This window comes from Balaenoptera borealis (assembly GCF_965194805.1).
Source record: "Balaenoptera borealis genome assembly, chromosome: 5".
In the NCBI taxonomy this organism is placed as follows: domain Eukaryota; kingdom Metazoa; phylum Chordata; class Mammalia; order Artiodactyla; family Balaenopteridae; genus Balaenoptera; species Balaenoptera borealis.
Window position 1 is genome coordinate 83,325,200 of NC_138862.1, and position 20,968 is coordinate 83,346,167.

At 44.5% G+C, this 20,968-nt stretch overlaps 2 protein-coding genes across 2 annotated transcripts in view; one reads left to right on the forward strand and one right to left on the reverse strand.

Moving 5' to 3' along the window:
• Positions 1-1,514: 1,514 nt before the first annotated feature.
• EIF2B5 (eukaryotic translation initiation factor 2B subunit epsilon) lies at positions 1,515-13,550 on the reverse strand. Its single transcript, XM_082393036.1, has 16 exons — positions 13,311-13,550; positions 11,824-11,948; positions 10,798-10,983; positions 10,529-10,706; positions 9,943-10,023; positions 9,590-9,667; positions 8,754-9,066; positions 7,721-7,866; positions 7,351-7,492; positions 7,123-7,224; positions 6,834-6,941; positions 6,607-6,697; positions 6,179-6,302; positions 5,338-5,463; positions 4,795-4,905; positions 1,515-4,619 (listed from the first exon to the last, which is right to left on the reverse strand). The coding sequence occupies exons 1-16, from the start codon at positions 13,524-13,526 to the stop codon at positions 4,560-4,562; spliced, it is 2,187 nt and encodes a 728-aa protein (XP_082249162.1). The 5' UTR covers positions 13,527-13,550; the 3' UTR covers positions 1,515-4,559.
• A 157-nt stretch (positions 13,551-13,707) lies between these two features.
• Positions 13,708-20,968, forward strand: part of ABCC5 (ATP binding cassette subfamily C member 5) — a 200,400-nt gene continuing 193,139 nt past the window's right edge. Inside the window, exon 1 of the mRNA XM_082393859.1 lies at positions 13,708-15,281. The gene's annotated coding sequence lies outside the window, so the exon portion shown is untranslated. The remainder of the gene's footprint in view (positions 15,282-20,968) is intronic.

The window sequence follows — 20,968 nt, forward strand, 5'->3', positions numbered from 1 at the left end:
TCTTCCTGGACCAGGGCTGAAACCCGTGTCCCTGCACTGGCAGGTGGATTCTTAACCGCCGCGCCACCAGGAAGTCCCAGCATTAATCATTGCCTTGCTTTTTCATTTTTTTTTCTATAGTGTACCTATCACTAAATCTTCCCACATAATCTAATAGGTTCTCAATTCACATTTTACTCATTTGGTCAAATGTATTAGATAATCCGTTTTCTTTCCTGGGGGCTTCCATTCCATTGCTCTAGTCTGCACTGCTGGCTATCTCAGCCTGTGAACAGCTGTCATCCTGGCACTTCTCTGCATCATTCTCAGAAATCCCTTTACCTCTCCTCTGTGTTGGATCACAGTTTCTTGGATGCTTTACTCCTTGTTTAGTAAAGCACATCCTTTGGTAGTTCCCCTTCAAAGCATGGAAAATAAAAACTTGTGGTGGGGGGAACTATAACGGAAAAGAATCTGAAAAAAGTATATATTGATATAAAACAATCACTTCGCTGTACACCTGAAACTAACACAGCATTGTAAATCAACTATACTTCAATAAAAAGTTGTTTTAAAAAAAAATTTAAGTTTGGGGAGAAACTTGAAAAGATGAAAGTATGATTCTGAGTTGAAAGTAATTTTCCTTCAGAATTCTGAAAGCATCACTCCATTGTCTTCTAGCTTCCAGTGTTGCTATTTAGTGATCAGTTCGATCTCTTTCCTAGGCACTTGTTTTTAACTCTTTGTAAGTCTTTAGGAAGTTCTCTTTATCCCTGGGGTTCTCAAATTTCTTGGTGATGTGCCTTGGTGCTCATTCATTTGTGCGAGGCGTTAGGCGAGCCCTACCCATCTAGAAATTCAACAATATTTTCTTGAATTATTTAATAACATCACTACCGTTCTTCCTTTCTTTCTGCAAGTCCTGTTGTATGTTGTATCTTCTGGATTGATCCTTTTATCTTTTTCTCCTTTATCATCCATTTCATTTTATTTTCAAATGATTTCACCTTTTTGTAAGATTTTCATAACATTATTTCCAAACTTTCCCCTACCCAACTGTATAGGTAAAATATTCACAATTAAAAATTCAATAAGTATATAAGGATGGACGTATAATTTCCCTATTTGGTTCTGTAGTCCTCCAGTTCTCAGTGGGAAAAGAAACTTCATATAGTTTTTTAATTTCTAAGAGCTCTTTTGTTCTCCAATTCTTCCTTTTCATAGCACTTTATTCATAGACACAATATTTTCCCTGAGTTTTGAGAATTATAGCCTTTCCCCACCCCCCCCCCCTAAAGTTTTCAAAAAGCTCCCTACTTTGTCAGTTTCCTTGGTTTCAATTTTCTGTTTTGGTCTCTGCCTTTCATATGGTGGAAGTTTCTTCAAATGTTTGGTGGCCTTTAACAGTCTATTCACATGTAAGAGTGAGATACTAAAAATCTGATTGGAAGTTCTGTCCATGTACACTGGCTTATTAACTAACAGGCTTCAGTGTATGGTGAGCAGAGGAAAGATGGCTTCCCCCCCCCCCCACCCCCAAACAAAATTGTAAGTATTTGTAGGCCTTTTGTCTGCAATTGTTTAGTTAGTTTTGGCCTGGGGGTATAAGCCAGTGTGTGCTGACATGCAGAGCCCTACCACTCATATACTTTCATTTAATCCCTCATTTTCAATCTAGCCCCTCAATCCCATCCCCACCATGCCTCCTATCGAATCCAGAGGTTCTAAAGATTTATTTTCCCTGAGGTTCTGAAATTTCGTGGTGTTACTTTGTTCATTATGCTGGGCACTCATGGGCTCTTGTCAGTGTAGAAACTCATGACCTTTGGGTTTAGGAAACCTTCATACATATTTCTCTGAAAATTTCCCCCCGCCATTTCTCCAGACTAAATCTCCCATTTCTTGAAGAGAAGTAGGGGTAATCACTTGGTTGGATCAGATAAAGTGGGGACCTGGGGGAGCTTTTTCTCATACAGATCTTTGTCTGATTCTCCTCCATTCCACCCCCAGTTCTCAGCCCCAATCCTTACCCCCTCTGCTGAGCCTTTTCTGGGTTCAGAAGGGCACACTGGTTTGCTTCTTGTTAATAACCACCTCAGCAGGTACAGCCCAACTCATTCTGCTCTGCTAGGTCAACTTTTACCCTTCCATTTATTTTTTTCCCCAAAATGTTGATGTCTCTCATTCATTGTTGTCACCTTCTGTTTTCCTTATCATTGAGTCACGTGCCTTTTTTGAAGAATTCCTTTGTTACCATTTGAAAGTGGTTTTGGAGTAAAAAGCTCATGAGTTTTCTCTTTTTTCTTTTTTTTTTTGGCCGCTCCGCAGCACAAGGGATCTTAGTTTCCCGACCAGGACCAGGGATCGAACTCGTGCCCCCTGCAGTGGAAGCACGGTGTCTTAACCACTGGACCGCCAGAGAAGTCCCCAAAGCCCATGTGTTTAATCTGCCATATTTAAATGGAAACCCATTGCTTTGCTCATAATGTTCCCTCTACCCTTTCTATTTTTTAGGCCACTCAAGTGTCACAATCCTGTAAGCCTTCCCTCATCACTGCAACTAGAAGGAATATTTTCCTTCTAAAAAGTTCTATAGGCCACTTCTGATCTCTGCCACCCATCAGGTATAAATCAGAGATACCCTACAGTTGCATGTATTTAACTGCCCCTATTAGGTCCATGCCACAACCTTCCTATGCTCTCTAGTCACTAGGTCCTGTATTTGACAAAGGAGAAACTGAAATTTCCTGAATAAGAAAAGTAAATTAAGCCAAACCCTGGCCAGCCTGTTTTTCCCTCTTTAGAAATACTGAGTAATGCCCCTTCATACCCCTGAGTACAGTTCAGTATCCCCTTCCTCATCTTACTCCTCTCCACCCAACTGAAATGAAGAAAGGCAACCATTTTACCTGTGATGTCCAGGAGGGCCACTTGTTACCAAAGACATCTGCCACAGTTTAAGTGTTAAGAGAGTAAGGTTTATAGGAAAGCAACAAAGAGCTCAAAAAGATGAGACAGAAGGGCCTGTCTCATGTTTGAGGTTAAAGGAGACAATATAGGTGACAAATTCCAGCTCTAGAGTCCAATAACAAATCCTTGCTCTATCAATTACCAGTTACGGGACCTCTATGAACTTCAGGCTCTTCATCTGAAAATGGGGATAAGACCTACTTCATAGGGGCTGATGTGAAGGTTAACTAAAATAACACATGAAAAGTATTTAGCAAAATGCCTGGGGACTTTCCCTGGTGGTCCAGTGGTAAAGAATCTGACTTCCGATGCAGGGGACGCAGGTTTGATCCCTGGTGGGGGAACTAAGATCCCACATGCCTCGGGGCAACTAAGCCCGTGTGCCACAACTACTGAGCCCGTGCTCCTCAACTAGAGAGCCCACGTGCTCCGGAGCCCGCACCACAACTAGAGAGAGAAGAAACCCGCACGCTGCAACTAGAGAGAAGCCCGCACGCTGCAACGAAAGATCCTGCACGCTGCAACGAAAGATCCTGCATGCTGCAACTAAGACCCGATGCAGCCAAAAATAAATAAATAAACAAATAAATAAATGTGTATTAAAAAAAGTCTGTCATGCAGTAGATACTCTCTCAATATTAGGGGACAGCCCATTTCACAGGTTCTTCCTCTGTTCTTACGATATCCATTGCTGGCTTGGGGTTGTGTTTGCCTCTGGGGGCAATTTCCCTTCACTGAGACACTGAATATGCTGAAGGAAAAAGAATTCTGGATTATGAGGCTCAAGTCCTTAGCTTTACCCCTCAAGAGTCATGAGACCTTGTGCAAATTCCCTTATCTATAAGATGAAAAGTAGCCCAGCTTCCCTGACAGTAGTACTGGATCAAATGGACAAAGCATGTGACAGACTGGCAGTGGTTCATGGACTTTACATATGCTTGGCATCATCACCCTCTGACAGTAAAGTGTTCGGACTAGGACTCTCTACAGAACTAGGTTCAGGCACACCACTCCAGGACCACAAATTGGCCCACAAAGTCTGGAAAAGAATCTAGGCCCTCTACCTCCGTGGCCATGGCAATGGTCAACTAGCGAGGCACCACAGTCCCACCTAGTGGCCACAACACCCCTCTTCTCCCTCTCCACCAGGTGTTAAGAAAGGCTACCACATCAGAGGTTAAGAACTCTTTGTTGACCTACTTCCACTGCTGATCAGTCAGAGTTGGACAGAAACCAAATATACCCCTCTCTCTGTTTTTTAATATTAACAAATACAAGCAACAGAGAGGGCCAACTGCTCTCTGGTGTTCCCTGAGGGGAAACCAGAGCACAAAGCTGTTCCTCTGGCCTTCCTCTACCTGCAGGGCCTGCCTAGCTCCTCCTTAGGCAGAGTTGTTATCCAGCCCAACTTCCCTCATCTCAACTCCCCAGTCAGGATGGGAGGCACATGGCTGCTGGCGGTGGGAAGAATACTGTAGCTCCAGCCTCTGCTCCTTTAAGTCTCAGCTCAGATGGTGGTCACTCATCCTTCTGCAACTAGCCTCTCACTTGCCCTGGCCCAGAAACCAGGAGGGCAATCAACCACACCCACAGGAGCAGGTAGTGCGACTTCAGTCATCTTCAGATGACTCCTCTTCTGCCTCTTTTAGCCACTGGATGAACCTCTGCAGCTGTAAGGAAGCAGAGCGGAGAGCTACTGAGGGAGGGGCACATAACCCTCCTTTTCTCCTTAGCAGATAAACAGCTCTAACAACCAGAGTCCCAGGGACCAACCACCTGGAGTCTAAGGCCAGGAGCCAGGGAACCAGGCAACCACTGCAGTGACAGGAAGGCAGCCTGACTTACCTGCTGGTTCTTGCGCAACTGCCGGCCCTTGTCAGTTGTATCCCTTTGGCTGAACCAGCTCAGGATTGTTTCCTCAGCCAGGATCTCCAGCTGGTAGAAAGCCATCAGTACCTGCAGAAGGCCAGCAGAGGAGATGAGATCTCAGGGGCCTTGCAGGGTTCAGCGAGACATAACGGATAATGGAGGAAGAGGAGGCAAGATCTAGTGCCTCTCTACCAGGCCCTCAGCCTCCTTCTACACACGGAGCAGCCTCCTCCAAAACAGATAAGAATGAGCTGTTCACTCTGATACTGGGACAGGTCTGACTTCTGGAACTACTGCTGGGTAGTGCTTTGAACATTCCCAGGGCAACCTCCAAATGGTTGCCTTACTAGTTTGGCTCCAAGCTGAACTATCCCAGCAATAAGCACAACACTAGGGGTGGATGAAGCTGTTAACCAAACTCCATACGGATTCATGTCAGTCTATTCTGTGTCTCCATGGAGGTCACCAAGGCCTGTTTCAAAGTAAATGCAGGACTGGGGGGCTTGAGGTGGTATTCACCTTGGCCATGGAAGTACTAAGAGCTTCATGCTCCAGGAAGAAGTCCTCAATGGCTGCCAATGCTTCCAAATGATCAGCTGCACGCTTTATGTAGTTCCTAAAAACAGGGCTCCAGGTCTTGAGCAACTGTGGAAGAAAGGAGAAGTTGCAATATATTCCTGAGCATGCACCTACACCTGGACAGCAAAGAAAATCAATATTGATAACATGGGTCTTTCAAGACAAGACGGGGAGTTCCCTGGTAGTCTAGTGGTTAGATTTCGGCACTTTCGCTGCCATGGCCCAGGTTCAATCCCTGGCTGGGGAACTGAAATCCTGCAAGTCACATGGCAAGGTCAAAAATTAAAAAATTAAAAAAAAAAAAAAAAAGACAAGAGGGAGATGATACAGGCCCTGTGGAATTATGTCAGAGGGACTCGGGAGTGCTGGTAGTCAGGACTGGGGAAAAAGAAATTTCCTAGGGAAGGTGAAGGGGGTCAGATGCTGCAGGCTCCCTCAGAATACCTGTTTCCAGCCTAAAGGTTCACCTCATTCTGGGTCAAATCATTTTCAGTCAGACAGTATGACAGTCCAGGTCTATACTGGGTATGCCTTTGGGGTCTAGTACCATCTGAATACTGGAATCTCAAAGGCCACTCAGTATTGAACCTAACTTGACTCCCCTGGACCAGCCAAACCTGCTCTAGAACCTAATCTGTGTCCAGAGGCAAGGAGAAAGGAACCACAAGTAACATATATCTCACAAGACCTTCTACTCCTGATTTCCTTTAAAGTCAAGCCCAGTAAGGATGTATACCTGTCTCCACCCAACCTCTTGTACCCAGCCCCAATCTTTGCTTACGGGAATCAGCAGGGCACAGTAGCGGTTTGGGTCGAGTGGGGAATCCGTGTGTTGCAGGGGGAACTCCAGGACCACATGGCTCAGCACCTGCATCACCTCCTTCAGGCTTATGTTGTAGGCGTACCTGTGGGGAGACTGGGGTGACACCAGGGCCTTCATTGGCCCTTTCAGCATACTGTAGGACTATGACTTTGGCAGGACACTGGGGGAGAGAAAGTCAGATGGAACATCATGGAAAGAGAGGGTTTTGGAAGGAGGAAGTCTATGCTGAGGCAAAAACATAATGTTCTCCTTGCTCCAAATGCTACCGGCCTTGTCCAGTTGGGATGTCGAGGGAACAGGTTCCTATTTGGGGAAGAAGTAGGAGAGAACCTACACCTGCCTGGGACCACCCCGAGGAGGCGAGAATAAGGAGGAGGTGCTCTTACTTGAGAGAGTTGATCTCTAGGACTAGATTGTCCCAAGAAATGTTCTCCTCCTTGCCCCGCTGTAGAGTTCCCAGGACTTCATTCTGGAACACTAAAATCAAAGCAAGAGTAAGTTCATGGGCCAGTATCACTCCAGGATGCTTTAAGTCATCCAGTTCTGACTTTATGCCCAACCAAACTGGAGATTTTCCTCTTTTGTCCCAGACACTGCTCCCCTGGCCACTTACCTTTGATGTCATCCATCTGTGGGGAGCCTGCCCGGCTATCTAGCTCTTCAGAATCCATACTTCGCTCACTTTCAGTGTCGCTCTCTTCTTCCATGTTGATTTTGAGTCCTGAGAATCCATAAAGGGTGAGAAAAGAGAAAAATATTGAAAGAGCCATTGACAGAGAGCAATATATCTGCTCTGTCTGCATAAATAAAGTAATGAACAAGTAGTCTGATTCTGAAGTGTTCAATCTCCCTCAAAATAATCTGATTTAGAAGGTGGGTGGCAGGAATAAGGCTTAGCTCACCCCACAGATTCTGCCGTAGTTCCTCCTCTTCCTCCATGTTCATGTCTGCTCTTTTCCAGAGGTAGCCCTGGCCTGCAACTCCGACTTCTGCTGGATTGTAACCTGGAAAAGGCACAGATCTTTAGCAAAGGCCCAGTAGAAGCACCAACCCCTTAGGGGAAAACATTGGTTTTTCTATGGGGCAGAGAGACACACAGATAGATGCCCCACACCTGCTGAGCCTCACACCTTTCAGCTTCACTTTCTCCTTTTCTTGGTCAGCCCCAGAATCATCACTGAACTGACCATCATCCTCATCATCCTCTTCATCTGGAGGGTGCAAAGAGATCACCGAGCCCTCAGGCAGCGTGATATCTGGGCCTACCACCACCTGGAGGAGAACAAAGGAGTGGGTGGCACAGACTGATTAGTATGTTGGGGAAAAGTACATCCTGAAAATCAGAGTGACCTTTTTTAACCAAGCCAAGTAGAAGGCAAAGGAAACCACTGGATTGGGACTCTCAATTCAGGCTGGACTGGGTGGACATAAGGCCCCTTTCTGGCTCAGCATAACCACCACTCAACTTGGGGCCTATGTGCAGTGCGGAACAGGTCTTACCTGGGAAGTGAGGACACAGCGTGGCTTCAGGATAACTTTTTCCTTGACCTCAGCATTGTCACAGAGCACAGACTGACGGATCTGTGCTCCAGCAGCCACTCGGACGCCCTGCCATAGGAAGGCCTCGTCCAGCACCACATTATCACCTGGCTCAGGACAGGAAGGATTCCTGGTCACCCAGGGCTCCAATTCCAGACCAGGGCCGTTTGTGGAGAATGGGGCTGACTGACATCAGAACAGCTCCCACCCAGCTCTACTACTCCATCCCCAATTCACCAGGAATACCCTCTCCCTCTCTAAGCTTGGGCCAGAGACGCCTGACTACCCTCCACCAGGTTTACAACAATTACAGACTATATACTGGACTTAAGAACCTGAGAACCCTTAAGATTTCTGGGGACCCCTTGAGCTCAAGAACCTTATTAGAATTAAATCCATGCCTAAAAGTAGAACCAAATTATTCCACCTCTTCTTGTACATTTTAGAATTAGAATCTTATTGTTGTTCTTTTAAAGGGGTGGCTCCATTAGAAGCATCACTTTCTTATAACCAAAGCGAGTTACTAAGAGTAGAAAGAACACTGGACTTAAAATCAGAACACTCAGATTCAAGTCCCAGCACTGCCTCTTATTAGCTATGACCTTGGGTGAGACAACCTTACAGCTTTTTTGTTTATCTCTAAACTTATCTATAAATAATACTTAACCTCACAAGGTTTTTAATAACGTACGCAGAAGCCCTTTGTAAACTGCAATGCACTAAACAGATGTTATTATTGCATGTTAATTATCCAGTTGGTCCTGAATGTGAATAAAGGGTACCCTGGAATGTGAAGAGTCACCCAATAACAGGTTCACAGGCCACAAATTAAAGTATCACTGTTTTTACATCCCTATTTGTTCCTTTATTAAGGCAGCCACTCTAGTTCCTTATTCTCTGGGACTATCCCTCTGTATCCTTTTCTGGAGACATGGGGGTTCCCCCAGGTTCCTGCTCCTAGGATGGCCAGCTTGACCTCCCCACCTGTACTCACCAATGTGACAGCCGGGGCCAATGACACTGTTGGTGATGGAGCAATTGCTGCCAATGACAGTGCCAGAGCCCAGGAGCACATTTTCCTCCAGTATGCTGCCATGACCCAGGCTGACCTCAGGCCCTCGGTAGATGTTGTGTCGGGAGTGAGTGCAGCTTTGGGTTGTGCTATCAGTGAAGTTCGCCTCTGGGGTGAGAGGGTAGACCCATCGGCGGATGACATCAGCGCAGATAGCAGCATACATGTGTAGGTTGGAGACCCGGGCACCATATTCCTTAGTTGTCACATGCATGTGGATCTGGTTTCCTAAGATCTGAATGAGGAGAAAAAAAGAGAGGTCACCCAAGCAAGCAAGAGAGAAAGAACATCCCAGGTATAATTCTATTCTAACTTTCTTAAGTTTCCTACTGCCTCGCAATGTCACAGCCAAGTGGCCTGAGACTTTTCTCTGTATACTGCTTCCCTCTCCTCTCCAGCTCTTTTCCTTCCTCCTAAGGTTTAATAAAACATAAAAGGGGACCCAAACTCCCCCAACCCTGCCCAAGGGAAAACAAACTTTCACATTATGTGTAATGGTGGATGCTCATGTTTTTAGCAATTAATCTGTTGATCTTGAGATGTTTTTAGCATGTCACTGGTGGTCAGATGGTATTGGGGATCTGCCAAAAACCACAAATGAATCTTTTGCTTTTGTGTGTCAGTAGGGTCTATTGTGCCCTAAAAATGGGCAGAATAAAAAAGCAAATGGAGAGAGAAAAAAAAGGGGGACCAAATTTATCAGCGTTGAGATAAAATCACAGCCTTCTTCTAAAGAGGCATTGGGAGCCTTTTCTTACCTCCTCATTTACTAACAGGCCTCGCACAAAGTCATCTCGAGTTTGGTAGTCGAAGTTGTCTGTAAAGAGTTGAGCCACCTGTGTGGGGAAGTCAGAGGGGGCCAAGGTTAAGCACTATTCTCTGGAAGCAAACACAAGCCCCCCAGAGACCTATCAAACACTATGACAGCAGGATATGGGCCAGAATCCCAAAAAAGTCTGCCAGTGAGATACTGGGGTCAAGATGATAGCACCTATTTGCTGTAGATAAGACAAAGAAGGAGAAGAAATATACCCTGGCCTTTTAAGGGGGTGATAATACACCCTCAGAGTTCTACTCTTTGGATGTGCAGCCTTGGCCCTGAGGAGCTCACCTGAGGAGAGCAGATGCTGATATGACAATCAAGTAAATCATAGCGAATCTCCACTCCATCTCCACTGCCCTGGAACAAGCTCTGTGGGGAGAAGTTACAAGGACTTCATTATTTTTTTTTTTTTAAATAAATTTATTTATTTTATTTTTGGCTGTGCTGGGTCTTCATAGCTGCGTGCGGGCTTTCTCTAGTTGTGGCGAGCAGGGGCTACTCTTTGTTGAGGTGCGCGGGCTTCTCATTGTGGTGGCTTCTCTTGTTGTGGAGCACGGGCTCTAGTCGTGCGGGTTTCAGTAGTTGCAGTGCATGGGCTCAGTAGTTGTGGCTCACGGGCTCTACAGCGCAGGCTCAGTAGTTGTGGCTCACGAGCTCTAGAGTGCAGGCTCAGTAGTTGTGGTGCACGGGCTTAGTTGCTCCGTGACATGTGGGATCTTCCTGCACCAGGGCTCAAACCCGTGTCCCCTGCATTGGCAGGTGGATTTTTAACCACTGTGCCACCAGGGAAGTCCCTACAAGGACTTTAACTCATCTCTCCTGCTGAATGAAGCCTGTCACTTTCCCACCTCAAGGACCCCAGATACCCACACACCAGAGGAAAAGAAAAACGTCGGAGGCCTTGGGTCTTCTGGAAATGGAGCACCCGGTTTGTGGCACTATCCACAGCCACTACCACATTGTCCTCATGGCAACGAGTTGGGTGGCTGGGGGATGACTCCTTGAAGATCATCGTCATCACAGATACATTTTTTTCCAGCTTCCGCCTTAACCTGTAAAGGATAGGAGGGAGAGAGTTGCAAAAAAGCAGTCTTAGGGCTCTGCTGGTCCCAAACCTCATCTCTACCGTTTTCCCATCCTGACCTGTGTTCTTCCAGGGCTCTGGTAATATTGATGTTTGAGATGACATCCCCATACACCAGAAGGAAGTCAGAGCGCACCAAGGCCTTAGCATCAACATCACGGAGAACATCCCCCAGTGATCTATATAGCTCTGATGTAATTATTCGAACCACGTTGAGGGATGTAGGGCGGCACCACTTGGATTTCCTAAAGGAAGGGAGGTGAGGGGGATGAGTAAGCCAAGCATAAAGATCATGCAGAGCTTCCCTATTTTTTCCCCCCATTCAACATTCACACTCCTTTGCTATAGCTTTTTTGGGGCTCCTGCCAGCATCCTCGACTTCAAAGAGGTTTATGAACTATAATTAATGGTTTCAGCATAGTCTGTCACTAGTCTTGTTTTATGGGTTACAGAAACATGGCTATTTCCTCTCCATACCCTGACCCCTGTCCCTAAACATGGATTTGAACTAAAAATCCCGCTGAGACTTAGGTTATACAAAGTATCCTGGGAACACACATTTCATGCCACTTTTCTCCTTCTAAAGCTCATACCAAATTTAGGAGCTGTTTGATGGAGACCATGCTAATATCCTAGTCTTTATTTCCTAAGCTTCCATAAATCCTGAGATTCACTCTTTTTCAAAAACACTTCGCTAAACATCTGTTAAGTGTTTACTATGTGTGTGGTACTAAGCTAGGCACCAGGATACAAAGATGAGGAAGAGCTCAATATTTAGAAGCTCAGTGGAAAAACAAAGATATTACTCTTGTAACTTGCATATTGGAGCCACTAAATAAAAAGCAAAACCCATTGGGTCCAAAGTTTGTAAGTGAGATTCAGAAAAAATCCAAATGCTGTTCTTTAATCTTTGTCACAGCTTCAGCTGCTCACCTCCTAAGTGAAGAGAATGCCCTTAGACCTTATGATGGGATCCAAACAGACACATTTTTCTCCCTCATAATCTCCTCTTATTTAGTTATATACATTCTAAGGAAACTGGGAAAAAATGGTGAAACATGGAAAGAAAAGTTGCAGAGCCTTACAATAAATGTTCCTTGATTTGAGCAGCCTTCCAGCAACAAAAGACAAAGGTTTCCTGTACACCTGTGGCAGTCAGAAATTCCAGAGTGTAGTCAATTAGCGCCACATTGGCCAGGGGCAAGAGGACCTGAGGGTAGGAGACGAAAAAAAGTCATGAGGGTCCTCTGAGTATCATTCTTTCCCCCATTTCAACCACAATTTTCACTCCTCTATCAGTATTTTCAAACACTAGTTTTACTTTATCTTTCCTATTTCAAACTAAACCTGCTGAGACTTAATTGCTCATGGTGTTATATTACTTAATGGCTATCCATGGAAAATGTGCCATTTTGCCCTGACACTGGCAATGTATGAGAGTGCCTGTTCCCCTACAGCTTCCCAAACAGAGTGTGTGGACTTTCTGTCAATCTACAGGGGAACGAAGTGTAGTTTTAATTTGTATTTCCCTTTTTAAAAAAAAATTTTATTTTATTTTGATTCTTTTCTCTCTTTTTTTAAAAAAATTAATTAATTTATTTTTGGCTGCATTGGGACTTTGCTGTTGCTTTGATGTTCATGGCATACTCTGAACATCAGAGTCTAATGGGTTGCAATTTGGATGTAAGCATGGAATCCACTTGCTTAGCATCAGACACAGAGCTGGTATAGAACAGCAGACTACCCCTGACAAAGGATAATATAGAAATCAGTTACATCTCCAGAAGCTTAAGCACCACTAATGCTTTTTTTCCTATAAAATTTCCTTTCTTGATCCCTTTCTAAGAGTCAGGGGCTAGCCACCCCAATCAACTGTACAAAATAAATAGCCATTAGACTATTTAGAGGGAGTGGGGAGTCAAAGAGGGTTTTCCCTGAACCGAATGCAAGTCCTTTTCTTTGAACTGGGGACCGCTGAGTGACCCAGCAATCCCTAGGACTAGCTCAGCCCAGTTCCCCAGTGTCTAGACAATACTGGGGATGCGGGCAACCAGCCACTGAACCCGTTCTGTTCTCCTTTTGACAGATAGCACTAGCTGTCACTAAAACCTGAAAAGAAAAAAAGCACACTGTAAGAGATCCAAAACAGCTGTTACTATGGGATCAGACCAGCCTGCTCTTTTTTTAGGCACATGACCTCCCTTTTGGAGGCAAAAGGAGGTGACAGTCCCTTTCACCTAAGGATTTCTCTTTCCTCTACATAAGGGCGGCGCAGCCTCCTCCTGAGGCACTGAATCCCCGTGTGAAGCACTGCTTCTACATTAGCCCCTGCAGGCCTCCCAAATGAGGTGGACAGCATTACGAGTGCCCAAATCTGCCAGCCACTCACTTGGTCAGGCAGTCGTCAGGGCTTTAGACGGTCTCTCCGCCTTCCTCCCAACCAGATAAACCCGATTTCTGGGAAAGACAGTGGACCCAAGTCCTTCCGCGCCTCACTAGGCAGTCGAAAAGATAACTTGCTCTAGCTCCGCCACCTCCGGGCCCTCTGGCAGCTCTCGCGCGCGGCGCTCACCCGAGGCTGGTCCTTGGAGATGGGGAAGAAGCGGCGGTTGAAGCTGTCGGCCACCAGAACTGCTTGTAGGGGCGGCGGCGGTTCCTCCTCCGCCCCTCTGGCTGCCCCGCCGCCCCCGCCGCCGCCGCCGCCTCCACCGCCTGCCGGCCCGCTGCCGCTGCGCTTGTTGGGCCGACCGGTCACCACACCAGGCGGCGCCACCACAGTGGCCGCCATCTTCTTCTCTCACAGTCACCACTTCCGCTCGGAAACTGACACGGCACGGAGTAGGGGACAAAAAGGTCCAGCACTCGAAATGCGAAGCACTAGCGAAGGGAGGGCGGGAGGAGCTGCGGAGAGAGGAATGCGCATGCGTCTCCCCTAGCCCTGCCTGAAGGCTGAGCAGCAAGGAGCACGGTGCGGGGCCCCGCGGCGCTGGTGGCCGCATGTTGAGGCGCCCGGGGTTGGGGTCCTGTGGACTGCAGACTCCATCTGCAAGTATCATCGGCCGTCATTTGTTCGTGAGCAGGCTGAGATTCTTGGGGGATAATGAGACTCGTGGTCTCTGCAAAGCGGCCAGATCCTTTCTGGATGTGTAATCTTCTCCGCCCCTAGCACGTTAAAAATTGTGGTCCTCCGTTTTCATTCTCATCACCTAATGTGACCCGGCACCCTGGGGAGCTCAGAACCGAGTCAGACATTCCTTTCCCTCAGGGCACTCACAGTCTACATAAATACAGAACGTGGAATAGAAGGGAGAGTAGTAATTCTATTAAGCGCTGATCCTGGCGGGGAATGATACAAGCATTATCGCACTTAGTTCGTCACACATCTCTGAGAGAACATTTTATTCATTCGTTCAACAAACATTTCTTTTTTAAAAAAAATTTATTTTATTTATGTATTTTTGGCTGCTGTGGGCCTTCGTTACTGCGCGCCGGCTTTCTGTAGTTGTGGAGAGTGGGGGCTTCTTTTGTTTTGGAGCACGGACTCTAGGCACACGGGCTCCAGTAGTTGTGGCACGTGGGCTCAGTAGTTGTGGCTGGCGGGCTCTAGAGCGCAGCCTCAGTAGTTGTGGTGCACAGGCCCAGCTGATCTGCGACATGTGAGATCTTCCCGGGCCAGGGCTCGAACCTATGTCCCCTGCATTGGCAGGCGGATTCTGTGCCACCAGGGAAGCCCCAACAAACGTTTCTTCAAGTCTCAGTGGGGTGAAGTTGACCCAGCTACTAAGTGGAAGAACTGGTGTTGGAACCCGATCCGTATGACGTCATAGCTCCACAATCTTTCTGCCATGTGTGGATAAAAAAATTATTATTTTATGATGTCTTCATTTATTCATTCATTCAGTCTATCAGCATTTACTGAAACTCTACTCTGTGCCTTAATCAGATTGGAAATAAAGGTGGAAACACGAACACTCTAAAGTTGAGTAGGCCTGGAGGATGTAGGCCGCAAGGCCCGAGTCTTGAGAGGCGCGGCTCCAGATGGGGAAAGAGGCAGTGGCTGCAGCGGGTAAGCCAGGCCTGCGGAAGTGCGGGGCCTTGGGGACGTGGTGGAAGCGAGGTGAGGCAGCTTGGGTGTCCTTTGGTGGACAAGGAACTTGCCAGCAAGGCACCATGCTCTTTCAGCACGAGAACTGTCGGAGTTCCACCATCGATTCCTCAAAGTTTCTGCAAGCGTCGTTACCACCCATGGCCGCGTTGCATGTCTGGATTCGGAGCTCCAGGGGCTGAGGTTTGTTTCCGCCTGGCGGCTGTGGCTTGGCCCGCGTTACGCAGGCACCGTGGGTCCGAGGAGTCTGTCGTTTCTTCCCTCTACCAGTTAATGAGAGCGCTGAGCGAAAACTGTTTCTCCAGGATTTTGGAAAATTTAGCCTGGAGAAGGAAAGGCAGAAGGCAACTCAGTAAGTTTTCAATTAAAATGAGTGTACATTGTAGAAGAAGGTGTTCCACTGTCTTACAAATCCACAGGAAGAAAGAGAAAAGATGGGTGAGTAAACAAACAGGACTAGTAATTTGTGCGAGCACACACACGAGGGGGTTGCGTGGGGGTGTGTTGAAGGTATGGGAAATAGGTCCAATTGTAGAAAATTTTAAATGACTCCTGACACCTCTGAAAATGTGAGTGGTAAATCCAGGCCTTGTAATTCTGTAGACAGGTAGCTGGATGGATAAGGTTTTAATGGATGGGTCTTAAGGAGACTCTTTCTCGACCTGTTGTTATTTTTTTTATTTTTTATTTTTTGCTTCAAAACTTAACAACAACAACGAAACAAAAATGGGCAAAGGACTTGAATGGACATTTCTTGAAAGAAGATATACAAATGGCCAACAAGCACATGAAAGGTGCTTAACATGACTAATCATTAGGTAAGTGCAAATCAAGACTACAATGAAATATCACCTCATGCTCATTAGGATGACTGTTATCAAAACAAACAAACCAAACCCAAAACCAAAAACCAGAAGGTAAGAGGCATTAGTGAGGATGTGGAGAAACTGGAATCTTTGTGCACTGTTGGTGGGAATGTAAAACGGTACAGGCACTGTGGGAAACGGTATGGTGGTTCTTTGAAAAATGAAACAGAATTACTATGTGATCCAGCAATTCTACATCTGGATATATACCCCCAAAAAGTGAAAGCGGGGACTCAAACAGATATTTATACATCCATGCTCATAGCAACATTATTCATGATAGTGAAAACATGGAAGCAACCCAAGTGTATGAATAGGTAAGCAAAATGTGGTACCCTAACATATAATCCCCAGAGCTGGGTTCCATTCCAGCCTCTAGTCATTTACTAGCTGTTTATTCTTGGGCAGGTTACTCAATCACTCTATGCCTGGACTTCCTCATGTTTGAAATGGGATAATAACAGTACTTACCTCATAAGGTTGAAAAGCCCTTAGAACACTGTTGACATTGTCAGTACAGTTTAAGTATTAGCTAATATTATGACGATGCATTTTTGTCTGCAACCTAATTTTTGTTTAATATATGGTGGAATGTAGACAAACCTAGCTATTTTCAATGATTCCATAACATTCTGTAGTATGCATATACCATTATTTATCCAACCGTTTCTCAACTGATAAGCATTCAGATTTTTTTTGCAGTTCTTGCTATTATAAATAATGCTGCAACTAGCATCTTCCTATTGATATCTTTATACATTTGCATTTATTTCTTAGAATTTGTTCTTAAAGGAGAGTGACTGGTTCAAATTGAATTCAATTCCCATGGCAGGGGATATGCTGTTGAACTCACTGGGAAACCTGCTGAGACTTAATTGCTCATGGTGTTATATTACTTAATGGCTATCCATGGAAAATGTGCCATTTTGCCCTGACACTGGCAATGTATGAGAGTGCCTGTTCCCCTACAGCTTCCCAAACAGAGTGTGTGGACTTTCTGTCAATCTACAGGGGAACGAAGTGTAGTTTTAATTTGTATTTCCCTTTTTTAAAAAAAAATTTATTTTATTTTGATTCTTTTCTCTCTTTTTTTAAAAAAATTAATTAATTTATTTTTGGCTGCATTGGGACTTTGCTGTTGCACGCGGGCTTTCTCTAGTTGCAGAGAGCAGGGGCTACTCTTTGTTGTGGTGTGCAGGCTTCTCATTGTGGTGGCTTCTCTTGTTGCGGAGCATGGGCTCTAGGCGTGTGGGCTTCAGTAGTTGTGGTTCGCGGGCTCTAGAGCATAGGCTCAGTAGTTGTGGCGCGTGGGCTTAGTTGCTCCACGGCATGTGGGATCTTCCCCGACCAGGGCTCGAACCCGTGTCTCCTGCATTGGCAGGTGGATTCTTAACCACTGTGCCACCAGGGAAGCCCTGTATTTCTCTTAGTTTGAGTGAGGTTGAACATATTTTCATATGTTAAAAGACCATTTGGTCAACCGTCAGTTCTTGTTCTTTTTGTAAATTAATATATTGCCATTAAGGTTTCAAAATGAGTCTTGAATATCAACCAGTCTAGAATGTAAGCTCTGTGAAAATTGGGGCTTTCTGTCTGTTTTAGTCACTACTGTATCCCAGGTCTAGAAGAGTACCTGGCACATGGCACATGCTCAATAAATATTTGCTGAATGAATGACTGGTCGTTGCCAGTCAGTAAGTGAGAATCTCATCAACTTTAGACAAATAAGTAGAAGTAATTTCAGGCTCCTCCAAGCTGAGGCTTATGTTTTTTAAATTGTGGTAAAGTACACATAACATAAAATTTACCATCTTAACCATTTTTAGGTGTACAGTTCAGTGCTATCAAGTACATTCACATTGTTGTGCTGCCATCACCACCATCCATCCACAGAACTCTTTTCATGTTGCAAAACTGAAGCTCTGTATCCATCAAACAATAATTTCCCATTCTCTTCTCCCCTCAACCCTGGCAACCACCATCCTACTATATGTCTACATGATTTTGACTACTCTAAGTACCTCATATAAGTAGAATCAAACAATATTTGTTCTTTTGTGACTAGTTTACTTCACTTAGCATGAAAGAATGCTAATTGAAGTAATGCTTAGCATGAAATGTCCTCAAGTTTCATCCATGTTGTAGCATACATCAGAATTTCCTTCCTTTTAAAGGCTGAGTCATATTCCACTGTATGTATACACCACATTTTACTTATCCATTCATCTGTTAATGGACACTTGGGTTGCTTCCATGTTTTAGCTATTGTGAATAATTCTGCTCTGAACATGAGTGTATAAATATCTGTTTGAGTCCCTGCTTTCACTTTTTTGGGTCATATATCCAGAAGTAGAATTGCTGGATTGCATAGTTTAATCTTAAACCACCATACTGTTTTCCAGCACCTGTACCATTTTACATTCTAGCCTATAGTGCACAAGGGTTCAAATTTCTCCATATCCTCACCAATGCTTGTTATTTTCTTTGAAAAAACTTTTATTTTATAATGTCCATCCTAATAGGTGTGAAGTGGTATCTCACTGTGGTTTTGATTTGCATTTCTCTAATGACTAGTGATGTTGATCATCTTTGCATGTACTTATTGACCATTTGTCTATTTTCTTTTGAGAAATGTCTATTCAATTCTTTTGCCCTTTTTAAAATCAATTTTGTTGGGACTTCCCTGGTGGTCCAGTGGCTAAGACTCCGTGCTCCCAATGCAGGGAGCCTGGGTTTGATCCCTGGTCAGGGAACTAGATCCTACATGCTGCAACTAAGAGTTTGCATGCTGCAACTAAAGATCCTGCACGCGGCAACAAAGATCCCATGTGCTGCAACTAAGACCCGATGCAGACAAATAAATATTAAAAAAACATCAGTTTTGTTGTCATCGAGTTGTAGGAGTTCTTTATATATTCTGGATATCAATCCCTTATCAGATATATGGTTTGCAAATATTTTCTCCAATTCTATAGGTTGCCTTTTTACTCTGTTGGTGGTGTCCCTTGATGCACAAATGTTTTAAATTTTTTAAAAAATAAATTTATTTATTTATTTATTTATTTTTGGCTGCGTTGGGTCTTCATTGCTGCACGCGGGCTTTCTCTAGTTGCGGCGAGTGGGGGCTACTCTTCGTTGTGGTGCACGGGCTTCTTATTGTGGTGGCTTCTCTTGTTGCGGAGCACGGGCTCTAGGCGCGAGGGCTTCAGTAGTTGTGGCACGTGTGCTCAGTAGTTGTGGCTCGTGGGCTCTAGAGCGCAGGCTCAGTAGTTGTGGCACACGGACTTAGTTGCTCCGAGGCATGTGGGATCTTCCCGGACCAGGGTTCGAACCCGTGTCCCCTGCACTGGCAGGTGGATTCTTAACCACTGCGCCACCAGGGGAGCCCCTCTTCTAACTTTTAAATGGCACTTTTTTCAGGTTCTACATGTAAAGATGTCAAAATAATGGTATGATATGTCCCCTTCAGGACACCCTTGATACATGTACAAGAGCTGGACTTTTCTAGACATTGCTAAACAGTCAGTACTCTGTTTTTTGTATACATCGAACCGATGTATTAGAGCACTTTCAGGGTAAATCTTAGGGCCTTTCATGCTTCTCAGCTGGGCTTACTTGCTGCTTAGTGATCAGAGCCAATTATTCACTGCATGAGTGTTTATTTTTCTAATAACTTTTAGGTCTGGAGTATTTGTACTGAAAGTTGAGGGTTGTTAATATCCTATCGGATAGCTGAGGTTTTTACTGTTCATGTCCTAGCTTGCTGGTCTCTCTCTCTCTCTCTCTCTCTCTTCTTTTTCCCCCTGGAATCTTCACTATCACCTCCAGAGGTGTAACTAGTCTCCAGAGGTATGACAATCCTCTTTGTCCAGGATGAGAGTTGAGGAAAAATATTCTTTAAACTTTCTCAAAAGCTCAGTTGAAACAGGTTGAGGTTTTTCAAAAGAAACTGCACTTAAAGGCTTAAGGGAGGAGAAGGGTGTGGGAAAAAAAGAAAGCGATTGACACACATAAAACAATACTTTGGCTAGACCTTGAGATGCTGGAGGGTGGCCTGTGGAGTTAGGCAATACCACCCCCTAGAGGTAATTGCTGTGCACCAACCTACTCACCAATTGTTAGACCTTTCAGGCTGGATGGGAGAGCCAGTAGGGTTCCTGAGGCAGCATTGCCAAGAGGAGAAAAAAGTGTGGCCAAGCAGACCAGCCTGAACATCAAGGTCTTGAATCCAGATGAGCAAGGATTGTAGGAACAGTGTGTGAACCTAGAATTGTCTTCTCAGAGAAATGATCTTTCAAGAACAAGAAATAAAGACATTTTCAGATAAACAAAAACTGAGACAACTGATCATCAAAAGACCTTGACTAAAGGACTTTTGACCTTCTAAAGTTACACTGTCTAGTGCAGTAGCCACTAGCCATATATAGCTATTAAAATTAAAATTATATAACATAAAAAATCCAGTAATGTAATCACATTTGCCACATTTCAAGTGCTTAGTAGTCACATGTGGCTAGCAGCTAGTATACTGTAAAGTGCAGATATAGAAAATTTCCACCATTTTGAACAGTGTATTGAACAGCACTTCCTCAAGCAGCTGGAGAAAATTCCAGAACAAAGGTCTTAGCTGCAAAGTGGAAGATCTAGTAAAGAATATTGTAAATATGTGAGTAAAGCGAAACAAATATTGATACCAAAAATATTAATTGGGGAGCATCAAAAAAAGAAAGTACGAAATTACTTATATGTATAAGTCAGGAAGGAGGTGATCAGAGTTAAAAAAATTGTAAGATCTTTTTTATTATTCACGTAAAGACTGGACCAAGAAATAAAATGCAGCAATATACTGTTTACAAGCGACACACTTAAGACATAAGGACTCAGAAAAGCTGAAAGTAAAAAGATGGCAAATGTTGTCCAAAACTAATCTGTTGGTAAGCTGTACTAGAAATGGAAATGGTCATGTTATAATGATAGAACTTTAATTCACAGGAATATAAAATATTTCAAATTCTGTGCACCTACAAATGCAGCTTTAAAACATATGAAGTAAAAATTTACAAAACTATAAGAAACAGTTGACAAATCCACTCTCAGAGTAAGAGATTTAAAAATGTATTTCTCTCAGTATTTGGTAGGTCAAGCAGATAAATGAATAGGATACAGAAGTCTTGAATATCACAATTAACCATGTTGATCTAATGAGTTTATGTAGAATACTGCACTCAGTAATAAGATAATATGCATTATTTCCAAATG